At 51.4% G+C, this 21,950-nt stretch overlaps 1 protein-coding gene across 1 annotated transcript in view; it reads left to right on the top strand.

Moving 5' to 3' along the window:
• The window catches only part of Parp8 (poly(ADP-ribose) polymerase family member 8), a 195,422-nt gene that overhangs the window by 7,116 nt on the left and 166,356 nt on the right, over nt 1-21,950 (top strand). Inside the window, exon 4 of the mRNA XM_004646003.2 lies at nt 18-155. Coding sequence (XP_004646060.2) covers nt 18-155 — 138 coding nt within the window. The remainder of the gene's footprint in view (nt 1-17; nt 156-21,950) is intronic.

Below are 21,950 nucleotides of genomic sequence, written 5' to 3'. Positions count from 1 at the left end.
CGCCCCGCCGCACTTGTTGCCCGGCGGCCTCCGCCTCCGCCTCCGCCTGCGCGCCGGCCGGCCGGGCCGGGCCAAGCCGCTAACGGCCTCTCCGTTTCAGATTTCAGGTTCTCGGACTCCACGTTCGCCTTCACCTACGTCGGCGGCCCGCGAAGGTATTTGTGTGCGCCCCGCCGCCCGTTCCCTGCCCGCCGCGCGCCCTTTGTTCTCCGCCTGCTCCCCGCCTGCGCATTCAGTCGGCGGCGTGCTGGTGGGGTGATCCGTGCGTTCCCGGACGCGCCCCGAGCGAGCGGATGCCCCGGGTCCAGGCGGGGCGGGAGCGGGCAGAGCGTCGGCCGGGGCGCCTACGTAGCCAGCCCGGGGCGGGGAGCTTGGCGCGCCGAAGCCGGGGGCGCAGGGGCGGAAGATGGCACGCACTGGTTAGATCGCAAGCGGTGATTTTCCCGGTGAGCTGGGGCTGTGCGTTTCCGTGTTTTCTGAAGGTTGACATAAACATGCAGCCCGCCAGTTCTTCAGAGAGCGCCTTCTCTACCTCCCGAGGACTGGCGTTTCGGTTTTCACAGTTGGTTGCAGGAAAGGATTTGGAGTTCGTGTAGCTGGACTGGATGGGTGACTTCTTTCTTGGCGGAGGTGTGGTGGGGGTGGGGTGGATGAGCGATGCGTATTTTAATAGCAGACTGCCAGCAGTTTGAAACAACTCCAAACCAAATTTTGTATTGAGGAAGCGGAGGTAGAATAGACCTTCATTTCACCTCCCCATTAATGCTGTCTTCATGGGTGAAGTCGGGATTGTCGTCCTTTAGCCCTGCAGGGACCAGAGTGGCTGAAATGAGCAGCAGCTCGGCCTGGCCCGGCTGGGAGGGCCTGCCTCGGCGTCGCCTGACCACGTTCCAGAGCGTCTTAGCAGCTGATGGGAACGCTCCGGACGCACAGCTCGCACAAGCAGCTCGCTTCTGCGGCTACTTTTTAAAAGTCTGGATGGATGTGAGCCTCTAAAACATTAAAGAGCTGAAGCTCAAAAGCAGCGCTAATTAGCATAATTGTTAGGTTTCCTGCAGCTGCGGTTTTCCAGAGCCCCAGGATTCGCGTGCTGTTAATTTACTGGTTGAAAAGAGTGAACCACCCAACTTCCACCTGTACATTTTGGGATTGAATACAGTTACTATACCTTTTGGGTTTTTTTGGTGGAACCGGGGATTGAACTCAGGTCCTTGGCTTGCCAGGCACACATTTATTATACTGAGCTATCTCCCCGGCCCCTACCTTACCTTTCCATTTACAAGAGTCCTGGCATCTTGGCAATTATGGACAAAATTAGATTAGAGGCTATTTGATTAAATGAACAGTCTCCCACACTTAACGTCCGGAGGATCTCAGTACTGTATGACTGATGTCCTCTTGGATTACTTGAGCAGGTGCAGCGGTGCTGTGTGTCCCACTGGAGACCTGCCACACACGCAGGTGGCTGTGTGCTGAGTGGTGTGTGGACATGTTTTGCTGTTCTGGTGGGGCGTGTGGGCTTTACCAACTAACTGGGTTTCAGATTCCTATGAGATACATCACTTCTGGTTTCAGTTTATTTATTGATAGAAGGAGGAGTGACACTGTGCACTGAATCTAAAATCTCTTAGGAGCTACAGAAAAGATTCATTAGCAAGTTGTTATTATTGTTTTAATTTGATTTCATTTTTTACCTTGGTTCTGGAAATTGAACTCGGGACTTTGCACATCCCAAGCCCCAGCAGCAAATTACTGTGCGACAGTGGTGGTCAGGCAGCAGGAGGTGGAGGAGGTCTGCAGGGCTCCGGGAGCTGCCCAGTGTGTTGGGATGCAGACTTACTAATCAAGATAACAGCCCTTTGCGCTGGAGGAGCAAACACTGTGGCTGCTCTTAAAGTTAATGTTTCCTTTCCTGTGTCATCCTATTAAGGGGCAGTGTTTGTCTTTTGTTCCTGATTTAAGTACCTGGGCCCTATATGTCTAGTATAGCTGAGTCTGAAAGAAGGGAACACCTGGCAAGCTCGTAGGGTTGCTTTGTCTTCTCACAAGCTTGCTCTGCATATGAGACGTGGCTGGGGTGCAGCACAGAGCTGGTCCCCTCTGCCCTGCTTGTGTTCAGCGCTAGAGTAGGGATCGGTCCATGGCCTGTGCCCGGGCTGCAGCTGTAACCCCCTTTCACAGCTGTTTTGTTTGGAAACAGGGTCTTCCTGATTACCCAGGCTGGGCTTGTGCTTGTAGTCCTCCTGCCTCAGCCTCCGTCAGTGCTGGGTTTTCAGGTGTGAGCACCATGGCACGCTGAGAAGGTAATCCTTTTATTGCACGTGAGGGTGCATGGTTTTCCTGCAAATAAAAATGTGTTTTTTGGGGCCAGGGAGATGGCTCAGTGGAATAAGCGCTTCCCTGGCAAGCGCAAGGGCCTGAGTTCAATCCCCGGTTCCACCAAAGGAAAAAAAAAATGTTTTTTTCCTCTTGTGGTACTGAGTGGTACTGGGTCACTTTGAACCCAAGGGCCTCACGCTGAGGTTTCATCCCTAGCACACCCCTCTGCCACCCAGTTTGAACTGGGCTCGAATTTGTGCCTCAAGCCACCACATCCGGCTGGATGTGAGCGTCTTATGCAGATAAAGTACATGGTTACTGTTTTGGTTTTTGTAATTTTGGGACAGGCTCTCACTGTGCAGTTCAGGCTGGCCGTGAGCTCACTGTGTAGTCCAGGCCGGCCCTGAACTCCTCCTGTCTCAGCCTAGGATTACCGGTGTGTGCCGCCATGCCTGGCTTTATGTGATTGTTTCCCAGTGAATTTAGCTACCTTTTTATGTAAAGTATTGAGAACATCTTTCAAAAATTGAGATTAAGCTGTAGACAAAACTTAATCCACCATTTGCTTTATGAATTATGTGTTCTAAAGATAAAGGTTACTTTGCCATGGTAGCACATGCTGTAACCCTAGTACTTGGGAGCCAGAGCCAGGAAGACTGCCTCGGGTTCAAGGCCAACCTGGCTACATGGGAATTCAAGGCAGCCTGAACTGCACAGTGAGACCCTGTCTTAAAAAAACCCAGCCCCCCAAAAAACTGCACAAAAGAAGAAAAAAAGCTAAAGGTTGGCCTTTCATATTACTTTGCAAACAGAAATCCCGAGCCGTTTTGTTTCTGTGGACAAGAAGCGATGCCAAGTGGCGGCTCGGTCAAGGTGGCCCTGGCCCGGAGGCTGGGCGCTCCCTTGGTGCCTGCTGCCCCCCGCTGCGCTGCTGCCTTGAGCTCGGGTGCCCAGGGTCGGGCAGAAAGGGTTCCAGCAGGACTGAGCCCTCGAATTGCTGGGGTGGGAAGGCTCAGGGACTCCTGTCTTTCGCAGTGGGCAGGGAAAGGAAGCTCAGGAAGTTTCCAAGGCGGGGTCAGTGTCCCAGCTCCGGCTCAGGCCTTTTGAAGCCTGGAGATGCCTCCGAGAAGTGGTCTGGGCGCTGCCTTGGCTGTGGCTGTGCTGGTGTCAGCCCAGGGTCCCACAGTGCAGGCACCTGCTGTGCCACTGAGTTATGGCCCGTCCTGTGGGCTTTGTAACTTTGCTGACTGTTGGCTGCAGGGGGAACTTGAGCTTTTAGAACTACATGAACGAGTGTGGTGGGGCAGGCGGTGGTGCATGCCTGTCACCCGGAGGCCTAAAGGCTTCCGCAGGACGCTGAGTTCAGGGCCAGCCTGCGCCACACAGGGAATAGTCTCAACAAAACAGCAAGCACAACCAAAAATGATTTTCCTTTTTTTTTTTTTTTTTTTTTTTTTTTTGATACTGAGTCTTACTGTATAGTTCAGGCTGCCCTTGAACTAACTGTGCAGCCCACACTAGCCCTGAAGTTGCAGCCTCAGCTTCTGAGCGCTGGCGTTACAGGTGTACAGAACCATACCTGGCTAAAAAAAAGTATTGATTGTGAAAATACCAGATAAAGAGAAGCTCAAAATAAGAGAATAAAAAAAATTCTTACACAGTTCTTGTCTTTTATTAACACGTGAGGGCGTTATGGTTTTCTTGTTTTGTTTTTGTTGTTGTTGTTTTTTTTTGTGGTCCAGGGGATTGAATCCAGTGCCTTCCTACTTAGCTAAGTCCCCACTCCTTTTCATTTTTCTTTTCAAATAGGGTCTTCCTGTTGTCTAGGCTAGGCTAGAACTCATGATCCTCCTGCCTCAGCTTCTAAGAGTGCCGCGTGTTCCACTATGCCTGGTGCTCAGAACTTCTGTCAGTGTGTGTTTATATGTGTGTGCGCGCGCGCGCGCACGCAGCCAATAATCTTTCTAGACCTTTTTTCATCTAAGAATATAATTTTACTGTCTTTGCTTTGGAAAGGCTATGAGAATAAAGACTTTTTATTTGATTGGGGTTTCCCAGTGAAGGAGCATGATTGCAGCGTGTAAGACTAATATTTCTGTTAGAAATTGCTACAGCCAGTGTGGTGGAGTACGCCTGTGATCCCAGCGCTTGGGAGGCAGAGGGAGGAGGATGGTGGGAAGCTTGAGGCCAGTCTGTACTAGAAAGGAAGACTGTTTCAAGAAGACAGCGCACACACACACACACACACTCACCCCCAAAAAGAATTACTGTGGAGCTTGCAGCACGGTGTTGGGCAGAGTGCTGGGCTTGTGTCTGCACATGTCCTGCTGTGTGAGTGGATGGCCCTTGCAGGCCGTGGTGCTAGGTGGCATTTTGTGAAGTATTTCCGTGCCTCAGAGCACCTGGCATGACACTAACAGCAAAAGCCTAAAGCACACGGGACCCCCTTCCTGGGGTCTCTGCCCACCCTGCTCGGATCTGCACCCCTGTTCTGCCCTCCGTCCTGTCCCGAGTCTGAAGTCTTGGCTAAGCCGCACACCTCTGAGGCGTCTTTCCTGATGGCCCGTGCCCCTGACCTTGCTGGTGTGTGTGAGTCCCGGCTGTCCCAGTGGGCAGATGCTTCCCTGTGCCCAGTAGACACGGGAGAGGCTGGCCTGCAGTGCTAGGTTGGATGCACCCAGCCCTGAACGCAGCTCGTGGGCGTGCTCTGTGGCAGGGGCTGGCTTTGCTCAGCGTCTGGCAGGCTGGAGCTGCCCAGCACCGTGGAAGCGTCCTGCAGCAGGCATGTGACTGCGGGCACGCTCCGAATCCAAAGTCCAGGGAGAGTTTCTCCTGAATACATGTTGCTTTGCACCAATGGATTCTTTCCTTTTTACTTTTTTGAGACAGGGTCTAACTATGCAGTTCTGGCTGGCCTTGAGCTCACTTTGTAGCCCAGGCTAGTACAACGATCCTCCTGCCTCGGTCTCCTGCCTGCTGTGATTGCAGATGTGTCCCGCTGTGCCTGGCATCCTCGCATTGTCAAGTGGAAGTGTCCTAAGCAGAAACTTGTATGTGTGCTCATCGCTGTTTCCTCGGGAGCCTTTTAGAGCCTCCTCCAGCACGTCCAGCGTGGCATTCTTCGCAGGAGCTGCCCAGCCTGGGTGCAAGTCCTGCTCAAGGTGCAGGTGCTCTGAAGCACAGTAGACAGTGCAGCTGGCTAAGACAGCAGTGCGCCTCTGGCAGGCAGGCAGGCACTCTGGGCAGCCGCGCAGGAAGATCCAAGGTGTGAGCCCGGCCGAGGCCTAGGCTGAAACCCAGTCACAGTGGTAAAGAAAGGGCTGAGAAGTCACTGGGCAGGCCGGGCATTCAGTCCCGTGTACTGCGCGCGCGCGCGTGCGTGTGTGCGCACATGCATGCACATGGACGTACAGGGAAGTAGGAAGTCTGGCACACTGGAGACTGACCCTGAAGGACTTCAGCCATGCGTGTAAGTGCAGCGTGGTCCCCAGCCCTGCTGTGCCCATGGGGCCTGCGACCTGTCCAGTCGTGTGCGCAGAGTCCCAAGAGGCGGTCAGTGTCTTTGCTGAAGGGTGTTTGTTTTCTTTGGCTCCTTCAGAAAGAACTGTAGGTACCCAGGTACCCGGGGGAGAAAGACGCAGGCACGCATGTTAAAGATTTATCAGTTTTCATCCTGGAAGAAGTGCCTAGGAGCTGCTGCAGAAACCTTGAGCATGTGGCTAGCGAGAGCTCCTGACAGTGTCAGAGTAAAAAAAGAGTGATTTTTATCTTTTAAAATAAAAGAAATTAACATGTTTGTCTTGGTGCTGAGGACTTGGCACAATTTTATCTGTCACCCACTACTTGAAACACTGAGCCCGGGGTGCCCTCCGAAGCTGGGGTGTGGGGGACAGGAGTGGCAGGAAGCAGGTGGGAGACAGTACCGTTTTCTCTCCCTGTTTAACCTCTACCTGCTCTTTGTCTGTTCTGGATACAATTTTTTTTTTTTTTTTTTTTTTTTTTTTTTTTTTTTTTTTTTTTTTTTTTTTGGCAAGGATCTCATTGTTGAGTGCGATGTGGAGCCACTGCCCTGGAGTAGCCGGCGAGCCAGCACAGATGGGGCCTCGCTCCAGCATCTGTGTTCTGAGCGTTTTGATGCCGTCACTCTGTGGGTCCCACGCATGCTGACTGCCAGTGCTGAGCGTGGTGCTTCGCTCTGCCCCGTGCCCTTCTGCCCCATCCCTGTGTCTACAACAAACAGGCCTTTTGTCAGCTGCTTTAATTAGCCAATCGGGTAGCTAATTTTATAGCTTAAGAAACCTAAGGCTAAGGTCATTTCAGCGGTGTCGTTGGCCTTTGCAGGCAGTGGACGGCATCGGCCGGAGGGTGGCTGGCTAGCATGTGGGCTGCGGGCTGGCGGGCAGTGTGTGCAGCGGCCGCGGGCAAGTGATGGGGCACAGGCGTCGCAGGAGCCTGGCGCAGGCGGGAGGGGTGAGAAATGATGGTGTGGCAGGCTTTATGCAGATATTTGACTGATCCATTGGAATTCCCATTCTCTGTAGCATTTTTTTTTTAAAAAGTTAAATTTCATCAATGTTGCGAATTTTTTATAACGCTCTACCCAGTTTGGTGTGGCTTTGCTTGTTTCTTAGCAGTTAAGTCATCGGAGATAGCTACCACAGAAGTGATCTATCTGGTCCAGTTTTGGCAGGCAGTTCCTTCATGTTCCCCGCTTTCTGATGCTGTCTTCCATGCGCTGCAGGGAAAGGTAGTAAGCAATGAATTTTTATTGTTGAGACTGGTTCCTTTCGTTTGATCTTCGTGACATACGTCAGGTTTTCTTCTCACGCTGTCTCACTTGAATGACAGACATCACCACCTGGGTCTCTGTCTTACCTCAAGCCACCGCCTCAAACCCACACTCACTTCTGCCTGAAAGAAGCTCCTCCTTTCAGCCTTTCCTGCCAGGATCCTGTACAGGGTGACAGTCGAGGGTCTCGCGGTCACAGCCTCTGTGTCCTCAAGTCCTGCTGACTCCCACTTTGATGCCACTGTTGGCCTCAGCGGTCCTTTGGCTCTGACTTAGCTCAGTGCCTTCAACTCTGTATCTTGATTGTCTAATAACTCTGGATTATTAGCTGCAGAGCCATCCACTTCATTCACGCCTGAAGCCCTTCCCCAGGCATTTAGTCCCCTGCGTCTGTTCTGAAGCTTTCCGAGGTGCCAGGCGTATGCGTTTCGGCTTCCGCTCATCAGCCTGGCTTGTTGAGCTCGGCTCTGCGCGCTGTGCTGGGATTAATTTGGTGCACAGCTGTCGAGGTCTGCTGATGGGCAGCGTCTGCGTCGCGCGCTCGGCTGGCCTGGATGTCGGGGTCCTGCTTCCTCTTCCTGCAGAGAGAGACCCGCAGCTTTATTTTTCCCTTGTCCTGAGAATCAGTCCCATATTTATGTATAAGAGGAGAGAGGGAGAAGAGTAGAAGAAATAGAGCTGAGGCCAGGAGGAGAACACAAGGATTATCCCCCTCTGCTCCAGAGAGAGGGAGGAAGGGAGGGCTGCGCAGGCCCAGGCATGGTGTGTTTGCCAGCAGGAATGGCAGAGTGGGGTGGAGGCTTTCTCCTCCTGAGTGAGTGGAGTGTGGCAGATCAGCCGGTGCTGAGTTTAGAGGGGGACAGGTGTTGATGCCACCACTCGGGGCGCTTGCTGTGCGGGCAGCAGCCGCCGCTGTGGACTGCACTTGGGGTGCATTTCTGGGCATCTTAAGATGAGCCCTGAAAGGACAGGTTTGTTCACCAAATCCCAAGTGAAGGAGTCATTTATTATTTTCATCATTCATGCTTTAAAAAGTAAGAACAGGCTGTTCTAATCCAAGGATCACTTATAAAATGTTTGCTGTATTTGAAACATAGAACCTAGGTGGCCTTTCTGTGAAGAGAAAAGCACAGGCAGAAATGGAAACAGAACGGAGCTAAGCACTGGCTTCACAGGCATCCTCGTAAGTCAAGAATTTTAAAAAATCATCCCACAAGCCAAGTGCACTGGTCAGCCCGGCCCTGGGCTCTGTGCGGGGTTAGAGCCGTGGCTCCTGTCGGACCAGTGCCTGGAGTGTGGTGGCTGCCCTCCACTATTTCTCGAATGACACAGTGGTACTTGCCATTCTGGGACAACATTTCCCCAATTTTTTTTTTTTTTCTTTTATGTGTTTAGTACAGGGTCTATGGGGTCTCACTACACAGATCAGAGTCACAGTGATCCTCCTGTTTTCAGCCTCCCAAGCACTGGGATTACAGATGTGCGCCACCGTGCCCAATCTCAGTGGCCCTCTCATGGCGCTCTGGGGGTGGGGCTGGCACAGCAGGCTGGGGATTGAACCCTGGTCCCTGCATCTGCCTATGCAGGCACTTTAATCCACTGAGTACCTGGCTGGTCCTCCCCAGTTGTTTAGTTAGGTGTTGAGGTTGTGACCAAATATGCAGGCAAAATGTTTAGCTGAACTGTTGAGCCGTTTTAACGCTTGGATTTTCAAGACCTCCATGTCACAGAGTTCCTTGTGCATATTCAGCAGGTGATGACGCATTCGGGGTTTTCGGACTTACTTGATTACAGATCTGGAACATCTCAAGAGGATTGTTGTGTGGAAAGCCCTTCGGCAAACTCTGAGGCTTATTCATTAAATTTTTTTTTTTTTTTTGATAAACAACAGTGTAATGGAAGTGGAAATTACTGATTCTTAGTGAGCCCTGAAGAATTTATTTTGAATAATTTTTGTAGATGTTGCTTTATGACAAGGAAGGCATTGGCTAGAAGGTGCTTGGCATTTCATGCAACTGACTTCTCCCGGTGAGGATTTCTTTGCTTCTGTCCTCTGTGGTGCCAGATCCATTTATGATAAGGGCTCTTGGCGTCCGCCATCCTCTCATCCAAGCCCTGGGGTCAGCGAGGCCTCTGCTCCGTGATTAGAAGTCAGGCTCCTAGGAAGCCACAGAGGTAGATAATGACGCCGTGCGGACAAGCGCCCCTTGTGTCCGCAGAGCTCTGTCACATGCCCACGATCCTGCTCGGAGCAGCCGATGGAGTACACTTTGGAGAGCTTCACGGTAAGGGGATTCTGGAGTTTGTCTAAATAGTTAATTTCTTTGGTAAGTCACGTTTAAAATATCAGTGAGGGCTTCTGTTTGGTAAAATCATTTTTCCCAAGTGGCCGGATGAGAAGTTAGGAAAGGACACAGAAGCTTTCTCGGGCGCTCTGAGCATGACTTAGGAGGCATGCTAATTTTTTTTTTTTTGTTTTGTTTTGTTTTTGGAAGTAGTGTCAGCTGCTGAACTTAAGAAGCTGCTGAGTGTCGCTTCTCAGCAGCACGTGACGCGGGAGAGGGGCTCTGGCGAGGCAGGTGTTCTGGGCGGCCCCGCGTGGGCAGGGGGTTACTGTGTGGTCTGGGCTTTGGGCAGCCGGGGCAGCACTGGCCGCCCAGGATCTGGGGCCCTCTGGGTTTCTCGCTTGATAGACAGTGCACACAGTTGTAGCAGAGAGCGAGCGCCTTGTAGCAGCCGGCGGTCAGCGTCGCCGCGCGCGCGTGTGGTAGATGCAGCGTTGGGTGCTGGCGGGGCCTCCCTGGACCACTAGATCTGCCAGATGAGGAGAAGCTGATGCGCCATCGTCTCCTTGAAATGCGCTCCAGCTAGATGTGCAGCCAAAGGAAAGGTCTCCAGCTGGAGAGCCGCCGCCGCTCTGCGAGCATCACAGAATTTGAGAGGTTGCTCTACTGGACGGCCACGTTGATTTTTATTTATTTATTTATTTCACATTTATTTTTAGTTGACCAAGAAAAAGCTTTCGATAATTCACTGTACGCCAGCTTCTTTTCTGGCGCAGCTTGTCCTGCCGGGACCACCAGCCGGCAGGGTGGGTTCCCCGAGTCCCGATTAGGCGCTTTCAGCCGGAGTGCTATTCCATGCGGATCTGCCTCTGAACAGAGGAGACTTGGGCCAGGAGGGATTTTAAACAAGTTTTGAACTCTTTACTAGTTCGCTTTTAAATGAGCTTCTTGTTTTGACTTTCTATGACATGAATTTCGAGTTTCTAGCGTCCTCATTTTTGATGTCTGAAGTGAACAACACCTCTGTGGCTGGAGGTGGCTGGCGAGGGACACTCTGGCGAGTGTGGTTGTTTTCCAAGTTTGTCTTCTGAGAACAAAGAAATGGTATTTTCACTGTCTGAGGTGAATTCCGGGAAATGTTACATTAATGCATGTTTAAAATATGGCCAAGATTTTTTAACTTCTAGATAAAGATTTGGGCCTACAACTAACTTCTTATCCAAGCCTATTTAGTCAGATAAATGGAAAATTAACTCTTTTCCATTACGTAGAAGTGTAACCTTGGCACAGAACTAAAATTGGTCACTTACGTTATACTTTCAATGCAGAGCTCATGATGTTGAAGTGAACTATAATTTTATATTGTTAGAATCTACCATTAATTGTTATACATGGATTATAAAACTGGGCAATAGGTATACAGGATTCCCAGAAATATCAGTAACACAAAAATACATGACTCCTCTCTCCTGTCTCTTTCCTCCTTCCCTCTTTTCTTTTTTCAGTTTTGGGGCTCAAACGCACCATTTGGTGTGCGCTAGGAAGGCCTTTACCACTGAACTGTACCCCAGGCCTGCGCCTGCTATTCTGGTCACCGTAGAAATCTAGCAATAATACCGTCACGACTCACTGCAGACCAGTTAGAACTGGTGCGGTAACGCTTCTATCCCCGTGTGCTGAAGTTAAACGTGAAACCCCCTCTCAGCCTGTGTCCCTGCCCACACAAGCCCCGGGGCTGCAGCGTGCACGCTGCTGCTGTTTGCTTAGTTGTCCCCCATAAACTTAGGAAGATACCATTCCGCTCTGCAATTTTGGACACTAAGACTCCGATCAGTTAGAGATATCTGTATATCTGATTAGCTAGATGTCGACACAAGCACAGGTAGGCTATAAAAGAGGGGCGATTAGAAATCTCAGATGTGGAGGTCGTAGGCTTGGAAGTCTGTGATTTTGGGGAGGGGGGAGCAGGCGGGCGAAGGACACTGTGCAGGCTACAGTATTTCTGCCGCAGTTCTGACACCGTATTCCTGCTTTTAGGACCACTGCATGTGTGTATATAACTTCTTTTGTTTTGTGTTTACATTAGTGTGCTCATATTCTATGTGTACACGTGAGTATATGTGTGAGGGTAGAACCTCTAATACATGGCAGTTTAACTCAGTTTACAGATTAGTCAGGACATTTTCAGAGTCTATGAAATTGCATTTTCCAAAAGAAAGGTAGCAATTTTTTTTTTTTTTAACCGTACTGGGGATTGAACTCAGGTCCTTGCGCTTGCCAGGAGAGCACCTATTCTTCTGAAAAAGTTGATGACAATTTTGGCTAAATTTTAAGATTAAAAAAAAAAAAATCTTTTTGAGACAGGGTTTCACTGTGCAGTTCAGGCTGGCCTTGAACTCACTTTGCAGCCTAGGCTGGCCTGGAACTCGCAGTAGTCCTCCTGCCTCAGCCTCCTGAGTGCGTGGATCACGGGTGTCAGCCACCAGGCCTGGCCTAGATTACTTTAAACATAGCTCCTAGTATTACAGAGTGGCACGGCAGAACGAGCCTGCCGAATCGGGCTTCTTCCAACCCAGTTAGTTAGCCTGTGTGCATCTTGGCTGTGGCCGTGAGTTGCGGGGCTTCAGCGGGCCTCCGGGGTCAGGGGACGGTGGTTGCTGGGCGTGGTCGCTCACTGGAAGTTCTCGGGATGGCCGCATCCCCTCAGGGCTGCTCCTAGCAGAAGGTACCATCAGATGATCACGGAATGGACCTGGCCCAGGCTGGACGAGGCAGGCAGAGGCCTGCAGGTGGTTCCGGCGCAGCCGTGTGCATGTGGCTTCTTCTTCCAGTGACTGTGTGACAGCACGTGAAGAGCATTGTCAGCTGGGACGGTCACCTGGGCTGTGGGGTCCCTTGAAGGTGTGCAGCTCCTGGGCACTGCCCAGCTCCGCAGACTGCCAGCTTCCTGGGCAGAAAGGGGTGAGTGAGCCAATCAGGCTGGCCGGTGTCGCCTGTCACCTCAGCTTGTCCTTGGGGTCTGACCGGGCCAGGCCGGGCCTGTGGACACGTCTTCTTGGGAATGGGTGGGTTTGTGCCCCAAGGCCTGTGAGCCGGCCTCCTGCGCGCGGCACTGATGGTGGGTGGCAGGCCAGCCCGCGAGGGCCGGCTGGTGACCCTCTTCCCTAGCAGTAGCCCAGCTAGAGGGGGCCATGGGCAACGTGCACCAAGGAGAGAAGAGAGGCCTTTGTGTGGGGCAGGCACCCTGCTCTGTGAATATAAAATTTTCTGAGTTTAAAATGTTAGTAAGCCAGGGGTGATGATGCATGCCTGTAATCTCAGCATGCAGGAGGCTGAGGCAGGAGGCTCGCTCCTAGTTTGAGCCAGCCTTGGCTACAAAGTAAGGTTAAACTCAGGCCCTGAGCAGTACAGTGAGACCCTGTCTCACAAACAGACAAGTAACAAAAAGGTGTTAATAAAGGTGCACTAACATTGAATAATAATAAAAACTACATTAAATGTACAAAAAGTAAAAAGCAGCAATAACATACCAGTTCATTTAATTGTATGCTGTTCTTTAAACCTAGGTCCAAACCCTTATCATTTTACTGACTTGTTTATTTGCGGTACCAGAGGATGGACCCAGGGACCCTGTCACTGCACTGTGTCCCTGACCGTGTACACTTTCCATGTTGTGGTGCTGTCACATTAAGATGCCCAGGCTGGCCTGGAACCTGCAATCCCAACTGCCTCAGCCTCCAAAGTAGCTGGGATTACAGGATTTGGCACCAGTTACTGTGTTTATAATCCTGATATTTGAAAAGCTGGTTGTGTTGGCACATGTTTATAATCCTAGCACTTGGGAGGCAGAGGCAGGAAGATCACTAGTTTGAAGCCAGTCTGGACTAGTATCAAAATTACCAAAAAGGCTAGGCGTTGTGGTGTATGCCTGTGATCTCAGCACTTGGGAGGCCGAGGCAGGAGGATCACTGTGAGTTAGAGACCAGCCTGGGCTACAAAGTGAGCTCAAGGCCAGGCTGAACTGCATAGTGAGACCCTATCTCAAAAAGATAGGGGGAAAAAAAGAAAAAGAAAAAAAAAATGTTCCACACCTGCCTTGGCATGAGGTTTGCCGCACGGCTCTCAGTGTTGGGAGTGGGGTGGTATCTCAGTTCCTCTTCTCTCATTGTTGGGACAAATGTCCAACACTCAAAATGAAGGAGGGAAATGTTTACTTAGCTCACAGGTACTGAGGTTTCAGTCCGTACTCAGCTGGCTCCAGGGCAGAGTGGCAAGTGGCAGAGGGCAGCAGCTCATGGCTGCAGCAGAAAAGCAGGAGCAAAAGGGTAGGAGCAGTGGGAACAGTGGCAGCAGAGAGGAAGTGTGTCTCTCTTGTACTGTATTCAGGCTGTCTGCCCCAGGCTGGGTGTAGCACTTGCACCCATAATCCCAGCAGCACTCACAACCACAATCCCAGCAGTACTCACATCCATAATCCCAGCAGTACTCAAAACCCATAATCCCAGCAGCCCTCAGACCCATAGTCCCGGTGGATCATGAGTTCATCACAAACTGTAGAACTGCATCTCGATGACTGCATGAGGCTTTGGGGAGACAGCTGGACACAAACCATAATGGGTGGGAAGAGGGATTAGAAATAAAAGCGACCAAGCTGAAGTCAGGTAGAGCCCCGTCTGCTGAGAGGAGCGTGGAGTCGCCCAGGGGCTGCCGAGCCCTGTTTGCGCTCCTGGGGCTTGCAGCCACCTTACCTCTGCCTGACTTGCGCGTGGGCAGAGCAGCAGCTGTCCTGTTCTCAGCAGGCCTTGCCTCGTCTCCAGCTTCAGCACTCCCTGGAAGCTCCGTCAGTGTCTGTGGGTTGGTGCTGTCCCTCACCCTATTTGCTGGCAGCTTTACAACATATATGTTCCCTGGAAAAACTCTAGGTTTTTATTTGTATTTATTTGCTAAGCCTTGCACTTTTTTGCGTTGTTATATGTCGCTGAAAGTTGAATCCTTTCTCTGGCAAGCCAACTGAGACTGATTTCAGCCACGAGAGCCCTTTCTTTTTTTTTTTTTTAAATGTTTATGTTTTTGCAACAGGGTTTCACTATGCATCTTAGCCTGTCCTTAAGCTCACTTTGCAGCCTGGGCAGGCCTTAGTTTGCAGCGGCCCTCCTGCCTCAGCTTCCTAGTGCTGGGAGCACAGGTGCCCCCTTTCTTGGCATGTTCTGGGGGTACCCCGCCCTCTGCTCCCCGAGAAAGCCGTGCGTTCTGCTGCACTGGCTCCTGCTGGCCCTACCTGCTAGCTGACGTGTGAGAAGCCCTCCAAAGGAGAAGAGCCTGTATTTCAGGGCTGCCTCGTGGCCTTGCCTGCGAGCAAGCGACACATCCCCCAGCACCCCGAGTGGAAGCTCAGTGGTGACGCGCCCTGGAGGGAGGCAAGCTCTCACTTTTTGTGACCTCGTGCACGGGTATCACGGCCTCCTCTTGCACCGTGGTCTGGGGCTCCTCCGCATAGGTACTTCTCTGTGCAAGTACAAAACATGAATTTCATAGTCTAGAAAACATAATAAACGAAAGAAATACTTATTTGAAAAGAATGCTTATCTGAAGAACTAATAGGCAAATGGGGATGCAATTATTTTCTAATTTAGGGTGGGCAGGATAGCTCAGTGGACTAAGTGCCTGCTTAGGCAAGCTCAGGGGCTGGCATTCGATCCCCAGCACCACATGCCCTGCCCACCCCGCCCCTGGGTGCACTCGGCTGGCCACTGAGACCCGTCATGGTGGTGCACGCCTGTAATCCCAGCACTGGGGAGGCTGAGACAGGAGGATCACTATGAAGTTTGAGTTGCCTAGTGAGACTCCATACCAGATACATAAAACAAAACAAAACCCAAAGCATTTACCAGGCTAGGGAGCTAGCTCAGCGGCATAATTGCTTGCCTGGCAAGTGCAGGTTCCTGAGTTCTATCCCTAGTACTGCAAAACAAAACAAAAACCAGCTAACTCAGCACCTCTAGATTACTCTGGAATTGGTCCAGGAGAGTCTTACTCCAGGTGAATTATGCCTAGAGAGGTTGCTAAGAGGCAAAGATAGCTGGACGGTTTTGTTGATACCGATGAACACCCCAGAGTGCCTCAACATTTATGTCAGTAATAAAGTGTTTGTTTGAGGATTGAAATTAATTTTAAGTCGAGTTCTCACGGAAAAGCAGTTCAGGCCCCGGGCTTCTTCGTGACCTGGGGTGCTGCCTGCCTTTGATTCCTTTCTCCACAAGCTGCGGGCTTTTTCCTCTTCTGCTCCTGTGGGCCCCGCGTCCTCCGGCCCTGCCTGCAAGGTGTGTGCACCCCGAGCTGAGCGGCTGGGCTCCCATCCGGGAGGTGCTGAGTGACTGATCCCCCGTGGTGGTGACCCTGTGGCGCTGCTGGCCTAAAAGGTCCACCTTACCTAAAAGGAGAGGGATTAGCGGGGAGCAGGAGGGGAGGCCGGGTGGCAGCCTGCTGGGTGTTCTCCTGTGACTTGTTCCCACAGCGTCGCGCTTCTCATTGTCCTCCCCAGTTCCAGCTAGTGATGACGCACTGGGCCTGAGCTGAAATTTAAGCCCTGGTTATGTTGTAGGGAGCCTGAGCCCGGCTGCCCTCGGCCTGCACTCTCCACGCTTCTTGAGTTGACGGATGAAAAATAACGACCACTTAGTAGGGTCACTTGGTCACCTGTGGTGTCGCGGTCCCACCAGTGGGAAGGGCCTCTGCAGCACTCACCCCTCTCCATCCTTTCATCTGCACTCCGTGCTTCCATCTGCACCCCGTCCTTGCGCCTGCACCCTGACCTTATCTGCACTCCATTCTTGCACTTGCACCCTGTCCTTGCACCTGCACTCCGTCCTTGTGCCTGCCCCGTCCTTGCGCCTGCACCCCGATCTCGTGCCGGTGCCCTGTGCTTCCACCTGCACCCCGTCCTTGCGCCTGTACCCCGATCTCGTGCTGGTGCCCTGTGCTTCCACCTGCACCCTGTCCTTGCGCCTGTACCCCGATCTCGTGCTGGTGCCCTGTGCTTCCACCTGCACCCTGTCCTTGCGCCTGTACCCCGTGCTGCCTTTCCAGTCTGTTGCTTTCAGTGTGTTGTGGACAGAAACTGAAAACACAAGATTGTGGTAATTTTGTCCCAAAGGGTAAAAAATGCTTAAAGGATCCGAAAGAATTTAAGGACGTGGTCTTGTGACATCTTTTGTGGATGGTTTAAAGCCTTTTCGTTTATTTTGCTTTCTGCTATATTGTTTATTCATCTGTTTCTGTGGTACTTGGGGTTGAACCCAGGGCCTGTGTGTCCACCTGTTTTTATGTTGAGAAGGGTATTGCTGGTCTCGCTAAGCTGCCCAGGCTGCAGTCCTGCAGAGAGGTGGGGTCCTCCCAGAGCCCTGGGGTTGGGCACAGGCCTTTATGCCTGGCCTTCCGCACTAAATTTATACAGCTGCTTTTTCGGCCCTTCGGCCTTGAGGTTTGGCTGCAAGAGGGAGAATGTGCATGAAGCCGCTGGCCCCTGGCTGTTGGATGCACGGCTGCTTAGAGCGCTGGTGTCTGGTGGGGGCTGTGCTGTGGCAGCTTTGCCTGCCTCTGTTGGGGTGCAGGGGCGTGTGCCTGGCCGAGAGAGCCCTGGACCTGCCTGCACGACACTTGCTGCTTCCGGGGCTTGTAAGTTGTTCACATCACTTGAAGGTAAATACAAAGATCCTTGACCAAGCTTTGAAGCTAACATTTTCTAAGTGAAATTTTAATGAAATGGTTTGGATTTTTTTTATAGTCACTTCAACATTTTCAGTTCATGTGGTCGATATCAATTCTACTTTCTGTAGAGAAAGAAATGGCATTCACTTTGAAAGCCCTGTGTTGCTGCAGAAATGTTGGAAGTGTGGCATTTTAGATACCACGTTTCATGTTTCTTAAAAAATGGGCCTGTGTCCTGCAGCACAAAGAGGTAGTGTGAGCTCGCTTGTGTCCCTTTGATCTTTCTCTTATAAAATCAAGCCTGGAAGCCTCATGCTATTTTAGACTTTGCAAATTAGGTCACGTAAACGCAGCGCTGTGCTTTCAGTTTATAAGGTAGTGCCCTCTTGCACAGAAGAGAAGATGCACTTACCGGCTGACCTGGCTGTGGGCCGAGGGGAGCGTGGAGCCGCGGGCGTGGCCCTCTACGTCTCGGCGGGCTGTTTCTTGTGATTGCTTGTGTACAGAAGTGGTAACCTTTCTAGCATCAGAGCACGGTCTATTATATTTGAGTACATTTTGGAAAAATGCTTCATATCAGGACTGACTCGAAACCTTTGGGCCCTGGTCCCAGAATTTGTGTGTTCTGAGGACCACAGGTTGGGATGGGACTTCCGAGGCCTGGGATAGTGGTGATACAGGTCGGTCGCAAAACCCAGGCGTCCTCAGGGCGTGACAGCCCGCAGCCAGTGCTGCTGCTGGGCGGAGACTGGTTACCTGGAAAGATGTGAAGGCAGCAGAGTCCAGCTGGAACCGGAGCAGCATCTTGCTTCCTTTGAGGAAGGTGTCTAGGTGTCCACCCATTTCAGAGTGATGTCATACCTTTTCTCTTTGGCTATTTTACGAGGACATTGAGGATCAATTAAATTTGAAAGAAAGTAGCACAGTGAACTCCTGGGAGACAGCTGTTTATTGTTTCACTCATCGTTTATTTCTTATTTATTCATTTTACAGAAATTTGCTGGATATTAGTTGACGTTCCCATGCCGTCACTTGGGGTCCGAAGGTAGATGGTGAGGTGGCCTCTGCCTCGTAAGGCTCTGTGGCGTTGTCCTTTAAAGCTCTCGTTGATCCACGAGTAACAGCATAGGCCTAGAATGCTGATCTTCACAGCCCTATCAAGGCTGTTCCCTTCGGGGCTTTTCTCTGCTGCCTCTTGCGACTTACACACAGCAAAGCCTCAGGTGCTGTAGGAATTGTATTTTTCTTACCAAAACAAAATACAGCCTTATACTTTGTATGACACAGATTTTTACCTTTATTGTGTTGTTTGTGAAAACGTTTATTACTACCTTGAACTGGTGGGGTGGAGCGTGCGTGTAACCTTCACACTTGGGCGGCTGAGGCAGGAGGATCTCTACAAGTTCAAGGGCTCCAGGCCGTTCTGAACCACATGGCAAGACCCTGTCTCCAAAAGCCTCTTAACAGTCATGCCTAATAGTAATGCAGCATATACACGAGCCCCAGACTGATCTGAAACATTAGTTATCCGAGGACGTGGAGTTAGCCAGTTTTAAATAAGCATTTATTCTAGAAGAATGCACAGCACTACTTGGAAAGGAGTGCTTTCCAGCTCCCGTGACTCAGTTCTTTCTTGGAGTTGATTAAATAATGAGTGCTTGAGTGAATAATTGTGCCTGTCGGCCTGGCAGCAGTACTGTTTCATTTCAGTGTGAGCAGGCTGCGAGCAGAGCAGGTGACGAGCAGGTGACGCACACTGTCCAGGCCTCTCCTGCGTGAGCGCAGCCCGGAGCAGACTTTCTGTACTTGCTTTACTTCTTGTTGGGTTTGTGGTTTTGGCAGAGGGAAGTCATGGTCTTGGAATTCGGGTCTTGTGGCATCGCCCAGCATTGCAGGTGAGGTGAAATTAAGGGGCTGGGGCGCTGCTGTATGGAGTGGCAGGAGAGCCCGGCTTTGTCCCAGGGGCTGAGGCAGCCCGACCCATGTAGCGGGAGTGACCCTGTCTCATCGCAATGCAGAGCACCCAAGAAAAGCCTTTTAAAGAAGTAGTTAGGCATGTAGTCTTACATAAAAATCTAAAAGATGTAAGAATTCTGAGTTTACACGAAAATGATGGCCTGCAAAATGCTGACCACTAAGGTTTTCCATATATTTATTTGTATGTTTTATTTCTTGGACTGAAGTAAGGTGGTTAAGAACAGGAACAATGCTTAAGTCTAGTTGTGACCGTGTCAGCGTCCGGCTTGCCTAGCAGAGAGTGCGAGGCAGTGCTTTAGGGCGAGGAACTGTTATTAGGAGCCAGTGTCTGAGGTGACTTCCCGCGACCGCTTTGCTCATTTGTGTCCTGGGCTGCTGAAAGTGATTCCCATCATGGTGGCCCTTGGGAAGCCCAGACTGTAGGGAGCGTCACAGACGCACACATTATGCTTTTGCTTCTTGTGCCTGTCCCTGAAGGGCGATGGCAGGTACAGGCGTGTGCTCTTTGCTGGCCAGGCCTTGTCTGGCTGTTGGAACTTCCGGCTGGGCTGGAGTCTGTCTCCTGAAGATGGTTGTATATTCTGTTGTTCCAGATGTCCTGCTTACAAAACAGTTGCTGTAGACCCTTTGGCTATAAGCTCCTTTCTCAGAAATGCAAGTCTTCCCATGTTCTTTAGGTTTTGTCAGTGTGTGTGTGTGTGTGTGTGTGTGTGTGTGTGAGAGAGAGAGAGAGAGAGAGAGAGAGAGAGAGAGTTTCCCAGTGCACTTGAAGCTGGCTTTGAACTCACTCCGCCGCCCAGCCGGCTTCAAGCTTGCATCGATCCTCTTGGGTCGATCCTCCTGCCTCAGTCTGCACCTTTTCTTTGCAGTTATTCTGATCATGCTACACGCATTTGATTTAAGCCCGGGGCAGCGAGCTGGGCTTTCTGCAGCGGATTTCTGGCCTCAGTCCCCACGCAGGGAGAGTCACGCTGTAGCTGTGTGACCTGACTGTTGTGCATACGAGGCTGCTGGCGGCAGCTCTGGCTTACCTCCAGGAGGACTTCCATGCTTATCTCCTCCGATTCAGGGAAGTGAGCTTTCTGCAGCAACTGGTTCAGGGCCTGGTCACGTCTCCAAGGACTTGGCTTCTTTTCCCAAGTCTGTTCCTGCTTCCCTCAGCCTGCGTGGCTGCCCCAGGGTCACTGGGCTGCCTACACTGCTGCTGCCGCCGCTGCCTTTCCCTCGCCCGGCGGAGGGACTGTCTCAGAAGCTGGCAGTCTCCATCCTGAATCCCTGTCTCATGCCTAGCGGCAGGAATCCAGGGTAAGGTGCGGGCTTCCTGGATTAGCCCTCTGGAGGTAGAGGATGCGGAGGAAGCGCTCCTGCAGTTAGACTGCAAGGACCTCTCTAAGGACTCGGTGTTGGGTGTGGCAGCCGAGGTCTTCCAGGGGAGGTTTTTTTGCATTTCCATTTCAGTATTGCCTCTGGCCTGAGAAAAGCTAGGGAGTGGCTGGATTGGCCTTAAACGGAGCTCGGAGAATAGTTCACTGCACCCTTGTCTGAACCTGAAACACAATACCAGGGTGGAGAGTGTGCAGGGCAGAGTTCTGTAAGTACTATCAGTGTTTACCACAAACCTCAAAGATCCTTGGTGAGATGGTGTTGTGTAGAGAAACTGTACAAGAGACAGAGCTTCATCCTAAAATGTATCAGAACATGGCATAATGGGCAGCCCTGTCCCAGATAATGACATGTAAAAATTTTAATTAATTTGGAGACAGGGCCTCACTACATAGTTCGGGCTGGCTTTGAATGCACTGTATAGCCTAGTCTGGCCTCAAATTTGGAAGTGACCCTCCTGCCTCAGCCTCCCGAATGCTGGGGTAATGGTGTGTGCCACCACGCCTCACTAATACTTTAGGTTTTTGGACAATTCTATATAATTCAGTTGGAATTTATATGACGTTACTGATGAAGGTTTCAAATCCACAGTATGGCATAACATATACAATAATGGGAATTAAAAAGTCAGGTTGTCCTCTTTTCCATGTAAATTATAAAAGTTATAAATTATTTATTTGATGTCTTGATAGTTTTCTAGCATGATTCCTAGAGTGGCATTTGTATTCTTCACTGCACGAAGCCACCTACCTATGTGTGAGGAACGACGGCATTCATTGCCTTGCAGGGTACAGCTTTGTCTGTTAAGAAAATTAGCATTACCGGTTGAGCTTTGGCCCACACCACTGGAGAAGAAAATGGCTGTTTAAGCACACCAGGGCTTGGCAGGTGCCCAGGTTCAGAACCGGGCCCTTGCTTGGGTTTGAGGGGAGGGTGGAGCTTGGGAAGGTGTTCGTCTTAACCACTGTCTCATTGCTGAGACAAAGTGCCCAGCACCCACAAGTGGAAAGAGGAAAAAGAGAAAAGCTTTATTTCAGCTTACAGTTGGTAGAGGTTTAGTCCATAGTTGGCCAGCTCCAGGGCAGCATGGCGGGCAGAGGAGAGATGGCCCTGGCCGGCTGGCAGGAAGCAGCCAGCGGCAGGTGGCTCACTGCCTTTACGTTCCATTTGTGCTGCAGGCCCACTGTGGGGGCCTCCTGCTCCCAGGGTGGGGTTTCTGTGTCCAGTAAATCTACTTAGCCACACTCATGAAGCTGAGCAGTGGTAAACTGCTGGCATCGAATACCCTGGACCCAGCACCCCACGCCCTGACCCAGCACCCCACATGCCCGTGACCCAGCACCCCACTCCCGTGACCCAGCACCCCACATGCCCGTGACCCAGCACCCCCTGCCCGTGACCCAGCACCCCACATGCCCGTGACCCAGCACCCCCTGCCCGTGACCCAGCACCCCACATGCCCGTGACCCAGCACCCCACTCGCCTGTGAC

Source organism: Octodon degus, unplaced genomic scaffold (genome assembly GCF_000260255.1).
Source record: "Octodon degus isolate 3935 unplaced genomic scaffold, OctDeg1.0 scaffold00248, whole genome shotgun sequence".
Lineage (NCBI taxonomy): Eukaryota > Metazoa > Chordata > Mammalia > Rodentia > Octodontidae > Octodon > Octodon degus.
Note: the sequence above shows the minus strand (reverse complement) of the source record. Positions and strands in the feature narration are given on the sequence as shown.